This window comes from Bufo bufo, chromosome 10 (genome assembly GCF_905171765.1).
Source record: "Bufo bufo chromosome 10, aBufBuf1.1, whole genome shotgun sequence".
NCBI classification, from domain to species: Eukaryota; Metazoa; Chordata; class Amphibia; order Anura; family Bufonidae; genus Bufo; species Bufo bufo.
In genome coordinates, this window is record NC_053398.1 from 21,043,455 (window position 1) to 21,067,410 (window position 23,956).

At 47.6% G+C, this 23,956-nt stretch overlaps 1 protein-coding gene across 2 annotated transcripts in view; it reads right to left on the minus strand.

Annotated features, from left to right (window-relative positions):
• Window positions 1-957: 957 nt before the first annotated feature.
• The window catches only part of ARHGAP1 (Rho GTPase activating protein 1), a 55,978-nt gene continuing 32,979 nt past the window's right edge, over window positions 958-23,956 (minus strand). For both annotated transcript variants that reach the window (XM_040409172.1, XM_040409171.1), the window contains exons 4-13: window positions 20,998-21,085; window positions 18,427-18,558; window positions 15,540-15,626; window positions 13,774-13,872; window positions 13,213-13,320; window positions 13,048-13,127; window positions 9,157-9,234; window positions 8,448-8,576; window positions 5,458-5,561; window positions 958-5,374 (exon numbers count right to left, since the gene is read on the minus strand). In XM_040409172.1, the coding sequence (XP_040265106.1) occupies window positions 5,195-5,374; window positions 5,458-5,561; window positions 8,448-8,576; window positions 9,157-9,234; window positions 13,048-13,127; window positions 13,213-13,320; window positions 13,774-13,872; window positions 15,540-15,626; window positions 18,427-18,558; window positions 20,998-21,085 (1,085 nt within the window). In that variant the 3' untranslated portion in view covers window positions 958-5,194. The remainder of the gene's footprint in view (window positions 5,375-5,457; window positions 5,562-8,447; window positions 8,577-9,156; window positions 9,235-13,047; window positions 13,128-13,212; window positions 13,321-13,773; window positions 13,873-15,539; window positions 15,627-18,426; window positions 18,559-20,997; window positions 21,086-23,956) is intronic.

Below are 23,956 nucleotides of genomic sequence, written 5' to 3' on the forward strand. Positions count from 1 at the left end.
CAATTGTATCCAGAGCGACAACTTGCCGTTCACATGTAATGGCGGACAGTCGATCCTTTGTTCCCGCTGAAGATAAGCCCCTGGGAGAGATGTCTGGCAACAGCTTATCTTGAGCCGGAACAAAGGATTGGGCATGTTGCAATCCATGCCCACATATCTACCATTATGGAGAGAGTCCGTAGACCCCCGTACACGTGAGACTGTCAGCTAATCTTGGTGGTTTCAGCCAATTTCTATCTTATGTGTACGGCCTTTCGTACATCACTTACTTCCCTACACTGTAATACTGGTTTCTCCTCAGCTCACTGTCGCCCTCTGCTGAGTAAGGCTACTTTCACACTGGCGTTTCGGCTTTCAGTTGGTGAGATCCGTTCAGGGCACTCACAAGCGGTCCAAAACAGATCCGTTTTGCCCTAATGCATTCTGAATGGAAAAAGATCCGCTCAGAATGCCTCCGTTCAGTCTTCATTCCGCTCTGGAGGCTGACACCAAAACGCTGCCTGCAGTCTTTTGCTTTCCGTCCTGGGATACCAAATGGTGAGGGGCCGACACCAATCATCTGTTCCCTGCAGCCTCCAGCTGCAATTAGTTCTTGAATGGAGCAGGAAGCAGACAGCGCCGTTTCAAGTGTAGTGGCCATGTTGGGTTACTGCAGCTTATTTTCCATTGACGTGAATGCCAGCTGCGCTGCAGTAACCCAGCATGGCCACTACACTTTGAACGGCGCTGTACTTTCTCAGTGTTAGTTCCAGGGACAGAGGGAGCATCTGATCGGTGAGGTTGGGGAGTGTCAGACCCCACTGATTGGATAATGATGACCTATCCTGAGGATATTTTATCAATATCAGGAGATCCCCATTAATTCACCAGTTAGAACAGCGCTAATACTGCCCGCATATGGGCAAGAACATGGCGAATTTTCCCATGCTGTACATAAATAACACATGGACTCGGGTTACATTTCATCAACTGATTTATTTTTTCCTTCTCTTTGAAATACAAAACGTGAAATCACAAGCAGAATAAAAATGTGGGAGGCGAGGCAGGAACCATATTTATACCGGATCGGAACCGCAACAGATAGGAACTAACTATAAAGCAGAAAGAGAGGCAGACCCTCAGGTACGCCCGCACCGCAGCCTCAAACACATTTACACGTTACAATACGCCGAGATCCGCTCATGTGGTCGATCCTACTGGCCGCTCACGTCCTGAAGAAGGGGTGAGGGGGCATAAGTCATGTCTGATAGGGTAGGCCTCGTCCATTCACCCACACAAAGCCTGCGCTGATGGAAAGCTATGGTTCCCTTTTGATTATGAGAGGTAGACTTAAAGGAATTGTGATCTGCCCAGTGCAGGGACTGGGGGGGCGGACTAGGTCTGGTATTGGTCACAGTGCTTTTAAAGGGGTTGTCGCCTTTGGACACTTATGGCATAGTGATAGGAGCAGGCCCCACACCTATCTCAAGAAGGGGGCCCCTGAATGCAGAGCATGGCGTCTACTGCTAGGGGACTTCTGAAAATAGCCGAGCCACCACTTGCATCAACAGCTTACCCGACAGGGGCAGACTGGGCACAGACCCTACAGGGAAGTTTCCCGGTGGGCCGATGCCCAGGGGGGGGGGGGCTGCCTGAGTCCTCCTCATGGCCGGCCAGTGGCAGTTGTTGGGCATGTATTTTGTGCTGCTGGTGCGGTATATTGTGCTATTTAGTTCTGCACTACGATATTGCTGGCTCTGCCTACTTGTGTTCGCCCTGACTTCTGTCAGTTTGAACCCGACTACAAAATGGGGTCACTTAATTATTATTTTTTGTCCAGGGCCATTTTAACTTCCCAGTTTGCCTCTCACACCCAAGTCCCGTTTTTGAGGAATGTGTGGGTGCCTGAGGTGGGACCTGCACCTATCGGACATTTATGGGAAGAAATGTTAGGCTTATTGCACACGAACGTGTGTGTGCGCTCCGTGGCTAAATCCGGAGATGCGGAATGGTACGGAACACTACGGAGTGCTTCCATGGGGTTTCGTCCCGTACTTCCATTCCGCAAAAAGATAGAACATGTTTGGGTCCACGATCCGCTGCGGCTGCCCCGCGGGGAGTGTTCATGCAGCACGGCCACAGGGCGCACGCGTTACGGAAACAGTGGAGCATACAGCCATTGCATTCACCATACACAGGTCAGGATTTAATATCCTCCATCATCGAGGCTGTCAAATTCCGTGGGACTGAACAGTAACGAGCACACACATACATGACTGTGGGTTCAGTGAATAAAAAAAATAAAAATGGTGCAACTTGGAATATATATTAAAACTCTTGTACCGTTTTGTGTAACTCCTATCCAGACGTATCTGTCTCCTTGGCAACAGACTACAAACAACTCTTGTGTAGTCCGATTCTGCAGTCATGATCCCCTGCCGAATGCAAGTCAACAAAGTGTAAGGGGCAGGTGGAAAGGAATAACCCAAGCCTGTAAGATCAGACTACACACATGCTTTGTTTGTAGTCTGTAACCATAGAGACACATAGGCCTGCATTGATCAAGTTGGGGCTAGGAGCTCACGGACACAACCACATTTCGGATCTGGTAACTTCTTTTAATTGTTGCATGCATACTGGATGTAGTGGCACATATCAGGGCATGTTCCCCTCTCCAAGCACTTCTTGTAGGCTGGAACACTGCAATATGGCACCCAGCATGCAACGGTACTGACCACACTACAGGGTGTATATAGTTCCCACATAGGTTTAGATCGGGCATGCTCAACCTGCGGCCCTCCAGCTGTTGTAAAACTACAACTCCCACAATGCCCTGCTGTAGGCTGTTCGGGCATGCTGGGAGTTGTAGTTTTGCAACAGCTGGAGGGCCGCAGGTTAAGCATGCCTGGTTTAGATAATATGTATGTAAAGGGAGGAATCTACAATTTAAGGCGCCCATTAGTTTAAACCTCCCAATAAAGGAACTCACTCGCTCACTCAGAGGCAAAGCCTTAAACATACATTAAGCACTTAAAAACAATACATCCAAGGCAAACATTTGGCAATAAAATATCATGAAAAATTACAAAACCGTATTCATAAATGCACTTCTCAAAAGGACTACAACTGGATCGCAGACCATATAACACCGAGCCGCACTGAGGATTTCCAGCAGATATCAGCATTACTGTGACCACATGAACGCCGATAAGTCTGGTGGCATTAGTAGACTCTTAGGTCCTCACTACCAAACAACATGTATGGCACACATACAGAACTACACAAAGCCGAAACAGACAGAGGTGGCATTGCCCAGCGCATGTTGTAGCTGCTGTGCCTCAGAGAGCTGTTTTTGTAATGTGATTTTAGGATCTACCTATATAGTGTATATACAGCGCTGATACCTGCTTAGAGATAAACAAATCTAGCTTCCTGCAGCCACCACTAGGGGGAGCTCTCTACATACTGTTTAGACAGTTATCTCAGTCATCTCTCTAGCTCCGTACAGTGGTAGTTGCAGACAGGCAGAATTTTTTGAATTTAATTATGTCTATACTGGTGGTTATAAAAAAAAAAAAGACCATAATAAATGAGTGCTATAGGCTTAAAGGGGTTTCCAGGCTCATATAATGCGTGGGGGCTCCGATTCCTGGCATCTCCGCCGATCAGCTGTTTGAAGAAGCCGCGATGCTCTGGTGAGTGCTGCGACCTCTTCCTAGGGCAGTGACGTCACGTTCATCGGTCACATGGCCTAGGTGCAGCTCAGTCATGGGATGGGTCATGGCTCAAGCATGGCCACTATACAATGTGCTGCGCTGGGCTTGGTAAGCTGTGAGGAGGCCACATTGCTCATCGGAAAGCTGTGGCCTCTTTAAACAGCTGATCTGCAGGGGTGCGGCGTGTCAGACCCCACCCCCGCTGATCCACTATTGATAGCCTATCCCAAGGACAGGCCATTAATAGTAAAATTCTGGAAAAATGTGTCTCTCAAGAAGAGTTTATATTGCATACTACCTGGAAATGCCTTGTATTCCCTGTATACTCTGTTGCAGTATGGTTTCTACATTGCATTTTTAGACTCCACTCCTATATGCCGCTTGCCTTAGTTGTCACATAACTGCCAAGTTCCACCCACAGTAAAAAAAAAATATAATAATTATATTAAAGGGGTTGTACACCATTACAAAACATGGCTGCCTTCTTGCAAAAAATAGCACTGCATGTGTCCACTGGTTGTACCGATTTGAATAGAGCTCAGCTGCAATACCAGACACAACCTGTGGACGGGGGGGGGGCTGTTTTATATTTTTTTAAAAGCAGCTGTGTTTTTCTAATCTAGGGCAACCCAAGTGGCAACTGTGAGCAATGCATCATGGGAATGCACTCCATTTAATGAAAGGTATTTCTACTCTACAGTTCATATTTTTGAGCCTTACCTGCCTGTATTCCTATAGGACAATCACCAGTGTAAATATATATGAACGCAGCAGGTTTTATTTGTTTTCTACCAACTTTTTTTGTCGCCTGGAGCCTGCTACAATTATAAAATATTGTTAAAAGAATTGAAAAAACAAAAACACCAAACTATATAAAAGTAAGCAGCTGAAATGGAGATCCCGAAATGTAGAAACCCCCCCCCTCCCATGTGGTGGTCGTGGTAGATAGTGGTACAAAATGTCAACCAGATTTAAAAGACCAGATAGCCATAAGCTGTCAGTCATCCTAAAAAAATTCAAAAAGTTTGGAGACTTGTTTGCACCATATGAACAGTGCGGATTTGGACTCGGGGCAGTACCTCTCTGGGCAGTATACAAAGTATGGCCTAGATGTGTGGGACGTAAAACAAAGGTGGGAGTGCGAAGGAATGTCAAAGAGAAGAAATGAATGGAGTTAAGTCATACGGGAAGAATCCCTCAATCTTTTATAATATGCCACCTCACACCCAACATTACCACAACTGTCACAAAGGAAAAGTGCTGCCTACCAGAGGCATCAGCGGTGGCCAAGATTCGGGTAGACACATGGATGGCTTTGTGTTTCCTTTTGCTGCAAGCTGCATTGGAGATGCCAGCTCCAACGTGTCACACAGAGGTCTGCGCACACACACACACACACACACACACACAGACAACAGGACGGTACAGTGATGCGGTGGAGGTGGTCGTGCAGCATAAGGATGGCAGTGGCGCAGTGTTGCAGGGCGAAAAATTCCCGTTTACAAATTCACGTCCTCAAACAGCTCCTTCTGGTTGTCAAGCAGGAACATGGTGAAGGTGTTGATGGGATTTATGGCTTTGAGGGTCATGGCCACATCGTTTGCCCAAAGGAGGTTTGGGCCAAACACCACAGCCAGGTTGGCGTTTGTCATCTTATTCTCTCTGCTCCGAGAGGACACCTTGAGGAGAGTCAAAGAACAATCATGAGTTGGAGGGTGGAACGCACACATCCCTGCTCGCCGCGGCTGAACCCTTTTCTTACCTCAACAAGAAAACCAGTGAGGAACCGGAGAACTTCATAATTCTCTTCAGGCAAAGTCTTAAGAGTCTCTCTAGCAGATTCCACCTTCTTCTCTGGCTCTAGATCTGCAAGAGATTTATAGGGAAAGAATAGGTTATGTTACAGACTGGTATATGGGTGCAAGTCAGATTGGATTATATCTCAGGGAAATTTAAAGGGGCAGTCCCACGACAAACAATTACCCCCTATCAGTATCTTATGGACAGGGAAACTCATTGCTGGGGCAACCGCCAATCATGGAGGCCCAGTGTTGCCCCTTTTAAATGCTCATGCCTACACCGTGCTCCATTCGACTCTAAGACAGCCAAGTACGGTGCTAGGATACATTAAGGGCTAATGCACATAAACGTGTGTGTGCCCCGTGCCCGTATTGCGGACCACAAACAGCCGGTCCGCAATATACGGGCACCGGTCGTATGAATTCCGTATCACAGATGCGGACCCATTGACTTAAATGGGTCCGCAATCTTTAGGATATGGTGCAGTGTGTGGCGGAAGCACGGATCGGAAGCCCATGGAAGGCCACCAATGTCAGATAAGTGCTGGTCCCACCTCTGGGACCCTCATCTCCAGAATGTGCCCCCAAAAGTGAAAGAGCAAATGGGAGCTATGGGAGTTCTGAAAAAAGCCGAGTCAACATCCTCGGCTATTTTTGGAAGTCTCATAGACATGAATGGATAATGCACCGTTCCATTCACTTCTATGGGACTGCTGGAGAGAGTCGAGTGAGTGCGGCTGCTCTGAACTTACTTCGGGGGTCCAGTCCTGGAGATATCTGCCAATCTCAGAGGTGGGACCCACACCTAGCTGACATTGCTGGCATATCCCTAGCCATATGCCACCAATGTCTCACATGAGATAACCCCTTTAAAGAGATGTTCACATGTTCCAGATTACTCCATTGACACGTAACTGAAAGTCGTCATGGAATGATGAATACGCATGTGTATTAAAGAGGACCTTTCATTGGTCCAAAGAATATGAACTTAGTAGCAGGCTGCATAGAGCGGCGCCCAGGGATCTAAGTGCACTTACTATTATTCCTGGGCGCTGCTCCGTTCGTCCGCTGTGGCCCCCGGTATATTCTCAGCATTCGGTGCAAGTAGGAGGAGACGCCAGTGTCTCTTCCTTCTCCCTGACAGCAGCGCTGTCCAATCACAGCGCAGAGCTCAGAGCCAGGGAGTTGTTTTTTTCTCCCTGGCTCTGAGCTCTGCGCTGTGATTGGACAGCGCTGCTGTCAGGGAGAAGAGGAGACTCTGGCTGATTATTTACAGTTGGTCACTAGGACCAGAAGTTGTCTCTAGGTTTACATCGGAATCCGCTTTATTCGCCAAACACGACACAGTCGATCGTGCTCGGAATTACATGTGTTACTTATCCCTATATATAAAATATAATATTTCTTTCTTTATCACTAAAACTCCTTCTCTATTATCAGCTGTGTCTGCAGATCCCGCTATATTATTACCTTATTGTTTGCCTTATTGTTTGCAAAGGGGCTGCCTATAGGGCCCTAGCTTAATTCTGCCTGCCGGCTCCTTTATTTTCCCACGGTATCTACCGTGCTGTTATGGGCTCACACGGTTTGTGTCACAGTGCGCTGCACCTGTACGTTTATGGGTTCCCTATTAGCGCTCCCTGTTTGCTCATACAAGCTGCGGGTCTGTTACTTTGCAGTCCCTATTAGCTCATTCTGCAGGTCTTTTGCTATGCAGACACTCGCTGTTTAAAACACATGTAACATTCACACTCTGCCCCCCGACATGTTTCGCCAAACACTTGGCGTCCTCAGGGGTTTGGGCAGTCCAAAAGACATGCAGAATGAGCTAATAGGGACTCTAAAGTAACAGACCAGCAGCTTGTATGAGCAAACAGGGAGCGCTAATAGGGAACCCAAAAACGTACAGGTGCAGCGCACTGTGACACAAACCGTGTGAGCCCATAACAGCACGGTAGATACCGTGGGAAAATAAAGGAGCCGGCAGGCAGAATTAAGCTAGGGCCCTATAGGCAGCCCCTTTGCAAACAATAAGGCAAACAATAAGGTAATAATATAGCGGGATCTGCAGACACAGCGGATAATTTTAAATGTCAGTAATAGATAAGGAGTTTTAGTGATAAAGAAATAAATGTTATATTTTATATATAGGGATAAGTAACACATGTAATTCCGAGAACGATCGACTGTGTCGTGTTTGGCGAATAAGGCTACATTCACATGTCCGTGGTGTGTTGCGGACCCGCAAATTGCGGGTCCGCAACACACCAGCCCGTCACCCCCATAGAAATGCCTATTCTTGTCCGCAAGCTGCGGACAAGAATAGGACATGCTCTATCTTTTTGCAGAGCTGCGGACCCAAAATCGGGTCCGCGCTCCGCAATTGCGGCTGCAGACAGCACACTGTGTGCTGTCCGCATCCATTCCGTCCCCATAGAGAATGAATGGGTCCGCACCCATTCCGCAAAATTGCGGAAAGGATGTGGACCCATTTTGCGGACGTGTGAATGGAGCCTAAAGCGGATTTTGATGTAAACCTAGAGACAACTTCTGGTCCTCGTGACCAACTGTAAATAATCAGCCAGAGTCTCTCCTTCTCCCCGACAGCAGCGCTGTCCAATCACAGCGCAGAGCTCAGAGCCTGGGAGGAAAAAGAACTCCCTGGCTCTGAGCTCTGCGCTGTGATTGGACACTGGCGTCTCCTCCTACTTGCACCGAATGCTGAGAATATACCGGGTGCCACAGCGGACGAACGGAGCGGCGCCCAGGAATAATAGTAAGTGCACTTAGATCCCTGGGCGCCCCGCTCTATGCAGCCTGCTACTAAGTTCATATTCTTTTCTGCACAGAAAAGCTTCCGATTAGTCCCACTGATTTACAATGTGGATAGCCCCTGTGTGGAGACCCGGCCTACCCTGCAAAACCTTGGTGTTAGAAAGAAAATTCCACTTACTGAAAAATTCCACAACGTAATTGTAAAGGTTGAATGTCAGCAGCGGCTCGGGGAGCTCCCGGAGGAAGGTCTTGAGGATGACTGCAGTCAAGTGGACATCGTCATACTGCTTGAAGTCAACAAGTGCCCCTGGACACAGATACATAGAAAGGGTACAGCGTCATTAGTACTTACCATTTCTGGAGTGGGGTAGGCTTCACGGTTTGCCTAGAAGCCCTTATAAGCAATCCGTGTGGACCTTCTGCTTTTGGTTGGAGGCCGCTAGGTGGGTTACCACCCCCGGTATCCCCATGTATTAACCAGAACAGAAAGCAGCTGGACACACCTTTACCCAATACATCCAGGTGTTACACTAGTACTGTGATGGCTAACCTCCTCCAGCTGTGATTAAAAAAAAAAACGACTCCCGAGATGTCCCCTTGCTTGGCGGTTCTCAGAACGCCATAGAAATGAATGGAGCATGCTGGGAGTCGTAGTTTGCCGGAGGTTAGCCATCACCGCACTAGTCTCTCATTGTTTTGTTTGGGTGCTGTGTAATGCTTCATTTCCCCTGTGGTGGCGCTGCAGGGAAACTGAACACTTGCGACCAGGTTCCACAGCCGATTGCTAGTATTTCAGCAGTGGGACGGTCTGTCGTCAGCTTATTATTAGGGCAACCTTCTAATGTCGATAGTGAACAACCTCTTTGGTGTAACTTTCAAATACTTACCGATGTTATATTTCTGCTGAACTTCTCGTACCACTTGAGTGCTGGCCGACCGCCGGAAAATCCCCTCCGTGCTTAGAGCTGCAAGATGAAAGAGATGAAAGGTCAGGATCTGTACACAAGTCCGTTCCTCTTTCCTGTTATTACTCAAAGGACTTGTCACAGTCAGCGCAACATAACACAGAATTCAACGGATTCCTGTGCATAGGTCGCGCTCCAGGAGCATCACAAAGAAGGCGCTACTCGTGCAGAAGATGAGAGCGGGACGATCCGGATGAAAGCGAATACATCTTCCAAAATGGCTTTGACTACGCGACACTGACTCTGCCAACAAACAATATGGACAGCCTAACTTGAACTCCTCTTATGTCCCAATGACCAAACAAGTGATGTCATCAGAACGAATCAGGGAAAGGGGTTTTCGCTTTTGAATATATTAAGAGCCTTCCCATTCAGATTCATTGGCACATATGGGCATGCGGAAATACTACGGTTGCCTTCCCTGCTTCATCAACTGATCCGATCCCGCCGACATATTTAGCATCTCTTTCGTATCTGGCTCCATGCGGTCCATCTTCCTATCCATGCTTTAAATGCTTTTATCTACAGAGTATCTGTTTCCCTCTAACCATTAGCTCTCTGGCTGTTGTGAAAGTAAGGCCCCTTTCACACGAGCGAGTTTTCCGCGCGGGTGCAATCAGTGACGTGAACGCCTAGCACCCGCACTGAATACTGACCCATTCATTTTAATGGGTCTGCGTACATGAGCGTTTTTTTTCACGCATCAGTTCTGCATTGCGTGAAAAACGCAGCATGTTCTATTATATTCTGCGTTTTTCACGCAGCCCTGGCCCCATAGAAGTGAATGGAGCTTCAGTGAAAAAACGCATCGCATCTGGAAACAAGTGCGGATGCGATGCGTTTTTTACTGATGGTTGCTAAGAGATGTTGTTTGTAAACCTTCAGTTTTTTATCACACACGTGAAAAACGCATCAAAACGCATTGCACCCGCGCAGAAAAAAAACGGAACAACTGAACGCAATCGCAGACAAAACTGACTAAACTTGCTTAAAAAATGGTTAGAGTTTCACTGAACGCACCCTAGACGCATCCGGACCTAATCCGTTACGCTCGTGTGAAAGAGGCCTAAAACTCCCAGCATCCCCTAACAGCCCGCACCTTGTAACATCAGCTTCAGAGATTCTGAGAGGGAAGTGTCTATGCCTGGTGTGCAGCTGGAAAAGACACTTGAGAGATTGGCCAAGATGACTGACACGACAACACTCTGTTGACGTATGACATCACCACGGAGCCCAGCGTGATGACGTCATCACAGGCCGCGAGAGATTCCACGCCAGATCTTCAAGCAAGATGGCGGTGGCCGGCCTGTTGCGAGCAAATGGATCAGGTATGTATGTATGTATGTATGTATGTAATATATTTATTTATTTATTTTACACTGTTATTTATATCAAATGCGGCGATCATGTATGAACGCAGCATCTGAGGGTTACAATGACAGGGAGTGGCGCAATCGCCGCTCCCTGTCATTGCACCCACTACTTACAAAGAAATGCGCTTTGTGACGAAGTAATTCGTCACAAACCGAATATATATATATATTTTTTATTCAGTGAAGCAGCCAAATTGATTTTTTTTTTATAATTCGCTCATCTCGTCATCAATATCAGACTGGTGGAGGTCCGACTCCCAGCACCCCCACTGATTTGCTGTTTGAAGAGGACGTGACTTCCTAGACCAGTGACGTCATGCTAATCGGTCACACAGCATAGCTACAGCTCGGTCCCATCAAGCACAGCCGCTATCCAATGGACAACTCTGTGCATGGTGACCTGCGAGGAGGCCAGGCTGCTCAAGGTAGCCTTCTCAAACAGCCGATCAGTGGGGTGCTGGACCCCCGCTGACCTGATATTGATGTCCTATCCTGGGGATAGGTCGACAAGATCAAAATCTCCGTAAAACCCTTTTAAATGCGTCATGTAACGGGTCACGCACCATTGTGATCCTCACATGACCAGGACAGATTTGCATCCTTTGGAAGTAACCAATAAGCTCTGACCTTATCTTACAAAACTGAAGACTAGAGGGTTAAGTTCCAGAAGTTCTGGGAGCCCCCTCACCAGTAACCGTACACAACAGCATAACTGGAATTCCTAGCTATCGGATAACACTTATGGACTAGCAGTGGAAATTCCAAGGTAAGAGGCTCATAAAAAATATTTATATCAAAGACTTCCCATTCTTCATCCAACCATAAAACAGGCACTAGAAGAAGTTCTTAACGGCGCGCCTCCACTCCTGCCAGGCTTAAGGAATCTAAGCTAGCTAATGCCTCATGGGCCCTGGTGCAAGAGTTTAGCTTGGGGCCCCCCTTCCCTCAGTGCTTTGTGGCCAGGGAAGCACTTAGCATTCGTGCTGCCTGAAGCAAAAATTGAAACAGCACCCCCACCCCCACCCCAAAATTCTTGACCTAACTCGACCAGCATGCACTTTCTATAATACCAGTGTTTTCTTATGCGGCACAAGGGTCTTTGGGCCCCCTCAGGCTCCTGGGCCCGTAGCAACTGCTACCTCTGCACCCCCTATAGCTACGCCCCTGCAGGAGGCATAGACCAGGGTCAGGTTCTCACACCACCGGCCCAGAGCCTCTGTTGAAATATCCAGCAGGATATGTGGACCTGACACATCACTTGAAGATGTGCCTCTCCCCTGGTAGTCAGAACAGAGCCCCTACTATTGGTAGTCACACAGCTGCACCACACGTCATAGCAAGCCCCACCTCTCCATCATAGTAGGACCCCAGATTTTCTCCTTCCTCTCAGTAGCCTTATCCCTCGTACTCACCTACTGCGATGCACCCCTTGCAAGCTTTATGCTACATGCAAGCAGTCTGTCCTCCACTAACAGAGACTGATGCAGAAGGAGCACACAGCACTGTCATATGCAGGGAGAGACCGAGTTGGGTGCTGCCAGTGCCAGCTCCATGCACTTGGCATCCACTGACTGCATGAAGAAAGCAAACCTCGTCACCTTGGCTTGATTTTGTAGCTGTTGAGGTGACAAGCATTGGCCTGAACAAAACCCTATGACAGAGATAAAGTCATCCGAGGATGTCAGCTGACCACTGAAAGACTAGAATCAGCAGATAGTCTACAACAGGAATCAGCAACCTGTTCTGAAACTACAACTCCCAGCATGCTCCATTCATTTCTATAAGAGTTCTTAGAAGAGCAGAGCCAGTATGAACGCTGAGAGTTGTAGTTTTACAGCAGCTGGAGTGCCGGAGGTTGCCTACCCCTGGTCTACAGCAAGGATCAGCAACCTCCGGCGCCCCAGCTGTTCTGAAACTACAACTCCCAGAACCCTCCTTTCACTTCTATGGGAGTTACAAGAACAGCCAAGTACGTGTGCACGCTGGGAGTTGTAGTTTCACAGCAGCTGGAGTGCTAAAGGTGATGGATCCGTCGACAGCATTATAAAAAACTGATAGACATTATTCAATAAGGCTACTTTCACACTTGCGGCAGGACGGATCCGACAGGCTGTTCACCCTGTCGGATTCTTCCTTCCGCTATTTTGCCGTGCCGCCGCTCCGTCCCCATTGACTATAATGGGGACAGGGGCGGAGCTTCGGAGCAGCACGGTAGTGCACGGCGAAAGGCCGCCGGACTAAAAGTCCTGCATGTCTGACTTTTTAGTCCGGCGGCCTCTCACCGCGAACTGCGCCGGAGCGCCGCCCCCGTCCCCATTATAGTCAATAGGGACGGAGCGGCGGCACGGCGAAATAGCAGAAGGACGGATCCGACAAGGTGAACAGCCTGTCGGATCCGTCCTGCCGCAAGTGTGAAAGTAGCCTTAGCCAGGACACTGACCATTCTGCTTCAGATAAGCCACAGTCTCTTGCACAACGTGGGGGATCTTCTGACTGCTGTCGGGGCGCTTGTCTTTCAACCTGCAGATAACACAAAAGTATAAAAGACACAGAAACAAAGAGGGGAAGGAGCAAAAACAGGTTGGAGTTATCCCAAGATACTCACTGCTGAAGGGAGACCCCAAACTGCTGGTTTGGCAGTGGCGGCCGAGGTGGAGTCGTTTTCTGGCTGGTCGGCGTGGTCTTCAATGTAGAGCGGATGTGCTCGTCGTATCTACAGAGTAGTTATTCAGAGAGGAGATGTTAGGAATGACAGGACAGGCTTTTATATGGGGCGGTCTGATAAATACTCCAGTGTCACGCTGGAGGACCGGGCGAACCCGTGCATTACAATGATTTCAATGAGACATGTGTAATACTTTATTTCGCCTGGTGGGGCACTGCAGGAATTAAACACTTACTGCCACCACAGACTATAACCGATCCATGGGTGTCCCAGGAGCTTGGCACCTAGTCATCAGCTCCTGGATCCAACGAGAAGAACCTTTTTAATGAGCATTACGGATATGATAGTAAGGTATTTTGTCTGAATTTCGCACATGCTCAGTTGTAACGGCGGGACAGAAATGCCCTGGCTGGCAGAAGTTGGGTCGGTCTGTATGTGTTGTGTTCGTTCTATATACACGGTTATGTAATTCATATCAATGCAGATTACAATAGCGATTACTTGAGGACTGCTTCGGGGATCCCCAGTTGATCCAACTTCACAATCTCCTCCAATTCACTCAGATAATTTGCGTAGAAAATCTTCCGACCAAACTTGAAGCTAAAGGTAAAAGAAGGAGACTGGACTGTCAATGTGCTCTTCACCTCACAGGATATACATTAGGCTACATTCACACGAACGTATTTAGTTTCCGTGTCTGTTCCGTTTTGTTTTTTTGGCGGATTGGATGAGGACCCATTCATTTCAATGGGTCCGCAAAAAATGCAGACAGCACACCGTGTGCTATCCACATCCGTATGTCCGTTCCGTAGCCCCGCAAAAAAGATAGAACATGTCCTATTCTTGTCCACTTTGTAACAATGGATCGTCCATAAGGACGTCATCCCTTTTTTTTTTTTTTTTGTGGATCCGCAATTTGCTTACAAAACACATACGTTCGTGTGAATGGAGCCTTAACTATATACAGTATCACAAGTTTCTGTCTGATGGCTCCTTCTCCTTATCCCCTCTCCTGAATAATCTTCTAAATTGATTTCTGCCCAAAAAAAAGTAAAAAAAAAACTAAACAAAAAAAAACAACGAGTCTATTATACTAGAATAATCACATTCCCATAAAAAACTACTATTCTGGAGCATCTTTTCTTAGAACTCGGTTATGTTCCTCTGTTACTCTTCCTGGAATGATAAATAAAATGACAACTGTGCATTACCATTCCCATGTCAACGGGTTATATTCCTGCGCACTTGATCTTATCGGTGTTGGCAGCGCCAGAGTCACGCCCTATTAATAAATGGAAGGGTAACGCCCAGTTGTCAGTTTATTCATACATTTCCAGGAGCAATACCAGAAGAACATCACAATTCAAAATGTCTAAGAAAAGATGTTCCAGAATTTCATGCGCAAAATACAAGTATTCAATAAAACAGGCAGCTCATCTTTAAAGGGGTATTCCAGAGCTTTGTGGGGTAGCACTTACTAAGCTATTCTCTTCATTCCCATAGAGGTGAATGGAGAGAACCACACGAGTGCAGCCACCCCGCCACTTCCGGCTGACCAAGAATAGGCCCTGTTCATCAGATAGGTGCAGATTTCGCACATTTATGGTATAATCTGTGGATATGCCCTAAATGTCCCTGTGGATAATTGTAACACAACCACAGGATATGCCATGTGTCCGACTAGTGCAGAACCTGCACCTATTTCAAGAACAGCGCCCTTGTACAACTGAAAGCGGAGAGGCGGCTGTGCACGGGCGGCTTTCTCAATTTAGTGGCATTTAACATGTAGAGAAAGTTAATACAAGGCACTTACTAATATATTGTTATTATCCATATTGCTTCCTTTGCTGGCTGGATTCATTTTTCCATCACATTATACACTGCTTGTTTCCATGGTTACAGGCCCCCCTGCAATCTATCAATGGTGGTCGTGCTTGCACACTATAAGAAAAAGCACCAGCCTATGTGCGCTCCCACGGTCCCGGCCACCAGAGAGGCTGATGCTTTTTCCTATAATGTGCAAGCACGGCCACCGCTAATGGATTGCAGGGGGGTCTGTGGCCATGGAAACGAGCAGTGTATGATGTGATGGAAAAATGAATCCAGCCAGCAAAGGAAGCAAGATGGACAATCACAGTACATTAGTAAGTGCCTTGTATTAACTTTCTCCACATGTTAAATGCCACTTACTGAAGCGAGACATCCCCTTTAAATGTCCAGGTGGGATTAACCCTTTAGGGCTTCACTTTGCGCCTCAGGGGGCTTACCTTATTATAGGTTTGAACAGGATCAGTAAGGTCTTGATGAACATTGTAGGATGGACAATGTACAAAGCCTTGATGTTCTTTTTGTACCTGAAAAAAACATGGGAAGACACACAGTGAGTCAGAGAGGTAAAGATCCACTGACCATAGAGTACCTGCCGCCTTCTTCTTCCAAAAAACATGCTGCACCTGTCTATGGGTTGAGTCTAGTGTTGCTAATCAGCCCCATTCACTTCAATACAGCTGCAATACCATACTTGACAGGTGGACAGGCAAGGGAAGAAAGCAGACCCCTAAGACTTCTGCCAAAAAGCTCAATACAAGGTTTTACACTGCGATCGGCGGTAATCTTTAGGGAGAACCCAGCAGCACGTGTTCAATTCCTCTGCAGCGCCAACACAGGAGAATTGAAGCATTACATAGGTACAATTACTATGAATGGCCTCTCCAAGCAATGCATGGATATGCTAGGTCATCCATAATGATGCTGTGGGGTTCTTGGGGCCAAAGAACCCAGAATAAACCCACACTTCTTGCAGATATTGCCCTGGTCAGACCAGTGTAGCCATCCCAGACCATGACAAGGCATACAGTACACCGTCATATTATGGGTGTGCGTCTGGACACACTGAATTGTATTGTACATATATATTATTATTTTAGGCTGCGGCAGGAGGTTACCGGTAGACAGTCCAGCACTCATCTCCTCTGCTTCAATACTTTCCCTTAAGCAGATGTCAGTGGGATATATACAGCAGAGCACTTGGAGTCCTGCCTGTGCTTTCTCCGTGGACACAGACAGGATCAAAGGCAAAGCTACTGGCAGTGTTCTCGGTCATATCTCCGCCATACAGATCATGGACGGCTGCATGCACTATATCTGCTGCTTATCGGGGGTCACTTTCCAGCTTAAAATATGAAGATGAACCATAGAAAACATCCTCAACACCCTGCTCCTGTAGCGAGTGGGCTCAAGGAATAATGAAAGGTGCAAATGATGGGAGTATCTGGGATATGAGCGATCAGCAGCTTCCATCAGTGTCATAGACTTGGGTGTGGTGGAACGGGGATCCCCATTCTGGAGATCAGAGGGGGTTCTAGCAATCTTCATTCCTTCATTCATTTTCAGACCCCCTGATATTCAATTTACAACCTAAAGTGGGAGTAACCTCCCAGTAATACCTGCTACATGGGAAGCATGTGTGTCCAAGATGCTGCTGCCCTTACTAGCTCTCTCTTATGTATCTTCACAGCTTCACTCCTGGACTGATTTCTCCTTCTACAGCTGATGTGAGAAGAGTGTGGTCCATCTCCTCCTGCAGAGTTTACTGTGGCTGCTTTTCTATCTCTCTAAACTAGTGCACAGTCTATGCGAGTCTCTCCTGAAAACGGTCTTGTGTGCGATATCCCATTTATCTACAGCCCGTGTGAGCTGACGTCCTTAGACAGTTAACTACCTCTTCACACTCTGATCTGCCATGTACAAGCTCCTCCCACTCCCTGCTGCCAAAGCTAAGGCCTCATGCACACGGGCATTGCCCAGCCGTGGCCGTATTGCGAATGCGGACCCATTCACTTGATATTTTGCGGTGCGGACGGATCACAGACCCATTCAAGTTGAATGGGTCTCGATCCGTCCTGGCCTCCGCATGGATGTTGCCTGTGCATTGGGGACCGCAAATTGCAGTCCCCAATGCACGGAACAGCCGCACAACGGCCGTGTGCATGAGGCCTAACACTGAGAGAAGGGAAAAACATGAGCGGAGCTCTGATGGCTTTATGCTTGATTCAGCAGCACCAGCAGGTAGATGAAGGACCTACACACACTGTGCAGAATCAAAACGGTAGGGCATTGATTTTGCACTTAGGATGGAATTTGCATGCAACAAGTCCAAAGCTTTTAAGGGGTTATTTCCATCTCAGACACTGATGACGTATCGCTAGGATATGCCATCAATGTCCCATAGGAGTGGGTCCCACCTCTGGAACCCACTCCTGTCTCCAGAACGGACGAAGGAGAGCGCACCACATAAGCGTCGCCCCTCTCCTTTCAAATGCATGGGAAAAACAGAATACTGCACTTCAAGCATAGATTCCATCCATATACAGCTTTACACGTTTTACCCAGAAGAAGAAATTTCATAAACATTTGATACAGTTCTACCTACTAACACATGGTGTATGGTAAACTACTGGAAGGGGAGTGAATGTTCAGATGGGCGAGGTAAAAAGAATCCAGATAGCCGAGTTGTACTATTTGCTTCTGGGACTTTGTTCAAACTGTATTATGGGCTGGATTTTTATGTAGTAGCAGATAGGTGTAAGTAGTGAGACTTGCCATTCCCTCCCCACTCCAGTACACCACTTTACCCTAGCCTGAGGCAAACCCAGGTATAGCTGCTGGTCTCATTACTAGAGGAATAAATACAGGGCTGAGATGTTCATTCAGTCTCAGTGCCTGGAAGCTGCATGACCTGCTTGTTGTGCAAAGCCTGATCTAATGTTGGTACAGTATAGTTAGCGCCCAGACAGGGAGGTGTTTTTTTTTTTTGGTACTGTTATGGTTTAGGTTGCCATGGGTTCAACCAGGTGAATGCTGAACTTGGATGCCACTGTGCAGCACAGAAGATTACTAAACAATATTTCGACTTTTAACCCGGTGGACTCTGACATCGTCAACCCCATCTCCAGATTGCAACACTATAATAATACAACCCTCAAAGACGAGCAGGCACACATACACAATTCTGCTCTGTTTCCTGTTCTTCTTGGATTTAGACCCTATCCCTTCTCCCCAGAGCAAAGAATGTGTAACTACAATGCACCGGCGTCCTAGGGTTTGTAGGGTCTGTAGGGTTTGTACCAGGACACAGTAATAGCAAATACTTACTTGCGATCAAACTCTCTATAGGCATCTCTCAGCCAGCCCAGAGACGGCTTGTTTTCACTGGTCAGGCCATGGTGCAGGTAAACCAATGTGTAATCGCTCTCAACGAACTGGTCCAATGTGTGCTTCAGATACCTGCAGGAAAGATTAAAAAAAAAACACGGTGGTCAGATTTGTTTTAAATTTAAAAATCAAGATCTATGGGGGTCTGGCCACAGGGGCAGAGTTCTCCAGCTGAAGGTCGGGTGTAGATACTGATGCAATTCGGCACAAATCTGCCAAATTGCATCAGTACAGGGATATCTGTTGCAAGTTTTGCACAGGACTTAAGCCTCATGCACACGGACCGTGAGATACCGGCCTGGATTCCTACTGAGTGCAGGAGCGCACGGAGTCATTGGTTGCTATGACGCCGTGCGCTTCGTGCCGCCGCTGCTGTACAGTAATGCACTCGTATAGATAATACGAGTGTATTACTGTACAGCAGCGGGCGCACAGTGTCATAGCAACCAATGACGCCGTGTGCTCCTGCACTCAGCAGGAATCCAGGCCGGTATCTCAAGGTCCGTGTTCCATGGAAGTGTGCATAAGGCTTTACCGTGGATTTCACCCTATGCATTGCAAAGGCACAATAAGGATTTAAAATCTGCACCGAAGCCTATTTAACGTTGCATTACAGGGGCAGAGGGGCCATAGACCCTACAGGGAATTTTCCTGGTGGGCCAATGCCCAGAGGGCTGCCCAAGCCCTCCTCTCTGCTGCGACCCACCTGCCCTCCTGAGTTCAACGGCTGTGGCCCACATCTCACCTCTTAGGCTGGGTTCACACCTGAGCGTTTTACAGCGCGTTCCTACATGCTGTAAAATGCTCAACAGGCAAGAACCAATGCTTCCCTATGGGCATGGTTCTCACCTGAGCGTTTTACAGCGCGTACGAACGCGCTGTAAAACGCCCTACGCCCCAAGAAGTACAGGAGCTTCTTTGGGGCGTATGGTCGCGCGTTCCCGTACATAGACTTCCGGGAACGCGCGACAATGGGCGTTTGCATTTCCGGAGCCGCGTATGTGAGACACCCGAAATAATCGCGCATACAGAGCGCTCCTTCGTACGCTCAGGTCTGAACCCAGCGTAAAGCCCCCTTCTCCAAATCCTAATCAGGGAGAACTGGAGGAGGTCAGAAAATGGCAGCTATTGATGGCCTCCACAGAGGGACAGCTTTTGGGGCAATATATTGTGGTGGATGGGTCAGAAGGGATGGTATTTTGTGCTGTGGTATTGCTCACCCCACCTATTTATGTTGCCCCACCTTCTGTCAATTTGGACCCTTCTAAAACATGGAGCCACTTTTAGGATTTTTTTTCCAGGGCCACTTTAATTTCCCGGTCCGTCCCAAGCTGCATATTTTTTTTCTGCAGTGTGGATGAAATTTGCTAAAAACTCATGCACTTTGCTGAACCGTTCCGCGGCTGAAAAATCCGCAGTGTTTTACAGGACTCAGAAACGTGGATGAGATGTTACCAAATCTCTTCCACGGGCTGTAAAAGAAAACCACAGCAGAAACTGACGAGCGGTGCAGAGCAGGTTAATTCATGCTGTGGGCCTCCACCGTGGATTTGACCCTTTGGAATGCATAGGGTGAAATCAACCATACAATTTGTGACAAATCTGCATGTAATACACGGATGGAATTGCATCATAATCCACAGCTGAACCACGGCAGCAAAAATTCTGCCTGTGTGGCCTTTAGTCTTAATAAGGCCCTGCGTTGGCGGTGGATTCCCCAAAGTTATGTAGAGGTGACAGGTCCACTTTAAAGGGGTTGCCTAAAATTTATGGAAAATGGCAGTTTTTTTTTGCAGAAACAGCGCCACCTGAGTGCACAGGTTGTATCTGGTATTGCAGCTCGGCTCCAATACCAAACCGAAGCCATGGACAAGTGGAGCTGTGTAAAAAAATAAAAATAAAGTTAACCCATTCAGGTCAGACTGTAAACCACCTTTGGTTGCGGCAGATAGAGGCTGTAGACTTCATGTGCATGCCGATGAGTGTACAGGGAAAGCGGAAGGGGGGTGTACTGGATCCCCCACTCCATTATAAGATCAGTCCATCTCAATATAACAGCAATTACAGTTAGAGAAGTATATACAAGAATCACTATGTATACATGAACTAGGATTGATTGCAAACTCTTTTCCTCTGTGCCATTTGGGAGGGGGGAAAAAAAAACATTACATAAAAAAAGTCATTAGAGGGAAACAAGCAGGATGAACATCCATCCCATAAAACTTACAATTTGGATTAGTCTGGCACTGGAGCCAACACAGAAGGGGGTTTAAATGCAACTGGAAATAGCAATAAAACTATATGGAATGCAGACGGCCGAGCACCAAATATGGGGCGAGACGAGCGCTCACCACGTGGAGGAAAACATCAGACTGAGTGGGCCGCCTGCCTGTGCTTACGTTCCCCGGCCGTCCCTTAACCCTGCATTAAGGAGGCAGATTAACGACGGTAGCAGGAAACACGGAGGACATGCAGACCACACAATACGCCGGGATTACTGCGGCCACTTACTGTAGGAGCTTGAAGTGATTGAGCTCGTGGCAGGGGGGCATGCGGCAGGCGTTGAACACGACAATCTTGCGCCCGAATTTGTCATCACCTGTAAAAAGGAAAAGATAACAATGTAAAAAAAAATAATAATAATAATTGATCAACCTACATATTCTAGAAATGGGATCACCAACCTTCAGCACTCCAGCTATTGGGTAACTACAACTCCCAGCATGCTCCATTCATTTTTATGGGAGTTTCGGGCACATCCAAGCAAGTTGTAGTTTTACAACAGCTGGCGTGCTGGAGTGTTAGCCCAGCTCCCCATGCCTGCCATTCTGTTCCCACATGCAGGTATGGGCACCGAGATTCCTCAATTAGCCCCGCTGCTGCACGCCTCGCCAGGCGCGGGCAGCGGGGTTCTTAGCTGTGGTCTGCGCTCCTGCCGCTGGCATCTCCCTCCTGGCTCTGGGCAGGGCTTGCTCTCTGGCTCAGAGTTCCTTGTGTGCATATAGGGTGTATGTGGGCATGTCTCTCCTCCTTATGTGAGGCAGCACGCGCTGGTCTGCAGGATGCATTTAAAGACGCCTCCTTCTACAGGAAGGCGCCTGAGCAACTTTGGTTCCTAGCCTAGTACCGGTTTAGCGAAGGTGTTTCTGCGATTCTTACCATTACTGTGTACCGAACCTTGCATCTTGTTTAACGAACTCTGTCAGTCTGCCCCTGACCTTGTATCTCGTTTACGGACTACGCCATACTGCTGCCAGCACTGACCTCAGACCTTGTACTCTTACCTTGCCTTGCTACCGCCTGATCAGCTTGCCACCGCCTGATCAGCCTCTGGCATCCCAGCGCCCTCTGGGTGTACCAAACCATCTGGAGGTCAGTCCAGTGGGTCCACACCCAGGTTCGTGTTCCAGCGCTCCTCAGAGGTAGCACCTGGTGTACCCCTCGGGAAAGTCTATCCTCACCATCAGAGGTATCGTGAAGAATGAGGGGTGCACTTAGACATTGCCCTCTGAGGAGGTTGGTCACGTGCACCCGCTGATCAATACATGGAGGTTGCAGACCCCTGTTCGAGAATGCTGTCCAACCGCAATGGCCGCCCATAGGGTAATTATACACCAGAAGGGCGTTGACTCTCTAGCTCCACTGGAAGGACATGTAAAATAAGGAAGGAAGAGCAGGAGAGTTCCGGATACATAGAGGAAGAATTATGTAAGACGACACGGGGCAGCCATAAAAGCCCATGAGGCTGAACGGAGGAAAGTGTTTTATAGGGATGGTCAATATAGCTCCCCTACTTGGGAAAACCAGTCTCTCCTATCACAGACTGACAGCGGCCCGAGGTTGTGAGAAACGACTCTTATCATCCATCCCCGGAGAGCAGCTATTAATATCGCAGAGGAGAACGTCACGATGTGCAGTTCCTGTTATTATGCAAGTTCGTACTGGCATGATATAAGAATATTGTGTACTGTTCCCTGCTGCACGCCACAGATCTGCTTACGCCTCTACAATGGCATGCAAAGGTTTTGGCGTCCCTGGTCAAAAGGACTGTTACTGTGAACAGTTATGAAAAGGTGAAGATGAAATGATCTTCAAAAGGCATAAAGTCAAAGATGACAATTTCTCTTTGTATTTTAAGCAAAACATATATTTTTATTGTTTATAATTTTCAAAATAACAAAAAAGGAAAAGGGCCCAAAGCAAAAGTTTGGGCACCCTGCATGATTAGTACCTAGTAGAACCACCTTTGGCTTGTAAACGCTTTTTGTATCCAGTCAAGAGTCTTTCAATTCTAGTTTGAGAGATTTTTCTTTCTTGCAGCCCGTTCCAGTTCTGTGACATTGCTGGGCTATCTTGTATATGCTGCTCTTTTGAGGTTTATCCACAGATTTTCAATTATTTGAGGGACATGGTAAAACCTTAAAGGGCTTCTGTCACCCCACTAAACTGTTTTTTTCTTTTTTGGTTACTTATAATCCCTATACTGCGATTTATGCATACATACTGTAATTAATCATTTTGGTTCAGCAGATTCTGTTAAAAACGCACTTTTAAAATATGCAAATTACCTGTCTACCAGCAAGTAGGGCGGCTACTTGCTGGTAGCAGCTGCATCCTTCTATCCTAAAGACGCCCCCTCCGCATGTTGATTGACAGGGCCAGCGAACGGGATCTTTCTCTGCTGGCCCTGTTTGCATTCAAAATCTGGCGCCTGCGCCGTACCTGTCTTCAGTCGGCGCAGGCGCACTGAGAGGAGGACGCTCGCTCGGACGCTCCTTCCTCAATGCGCCTGCGCCGGGTGTAGATGTGACGTCATCGGCGAAGGCGCATTGAGGATGGAGCGGCCGAGCGAGCGTCCTCCTCTCAGTGCGCCTGCGCCGACTGAAGACAGGTACGGCGCAGGCGCCAGATTTTGAATGCAAACAGGGCCAGCAGAGAAAGATCCCGTTCGCTGGCCCTGTCAATCAACATGCGGAGGGGGCGTCTTTAGGATAGGAGGATGCAGCTGCTACCAGCAAGTAGCCGCCCTACTTGCTGGTAGACAGGTAATTTGCATATTTTAAAAGTGCGTTTTTAACAGAATCTGCTGAACCAAAATGATTAATTACAGTATGTATGCATAAATCGCAGTATAGGGATTATAAGTAACCAAAAAACAAACACAGTTTAGTCGGGTGACAGAAGCCCTTTAACCTTGTGCCTTTTCAGCTAGTTTACTGTAGATTTTGAGGTGTGCAGAGTCATCGTCCATTTGTAGAAGCCATCCTCTTTTCAGCTTCAGCTTTTTTACAGTTTGTGTTATGTTTGGTTCCTGAATTTGCTGGAATTTCATTGAATCCATTCTTCTCTGTACCAGTGAAATGTTCACCGTGCCATTGGCTGCAACAGAACCTCAAAGCATGATTGATCCACCACATGCTTAATGGTTGGAGAGGTGACTCTTCCATGAGGGCTGAACAATGTACCACAA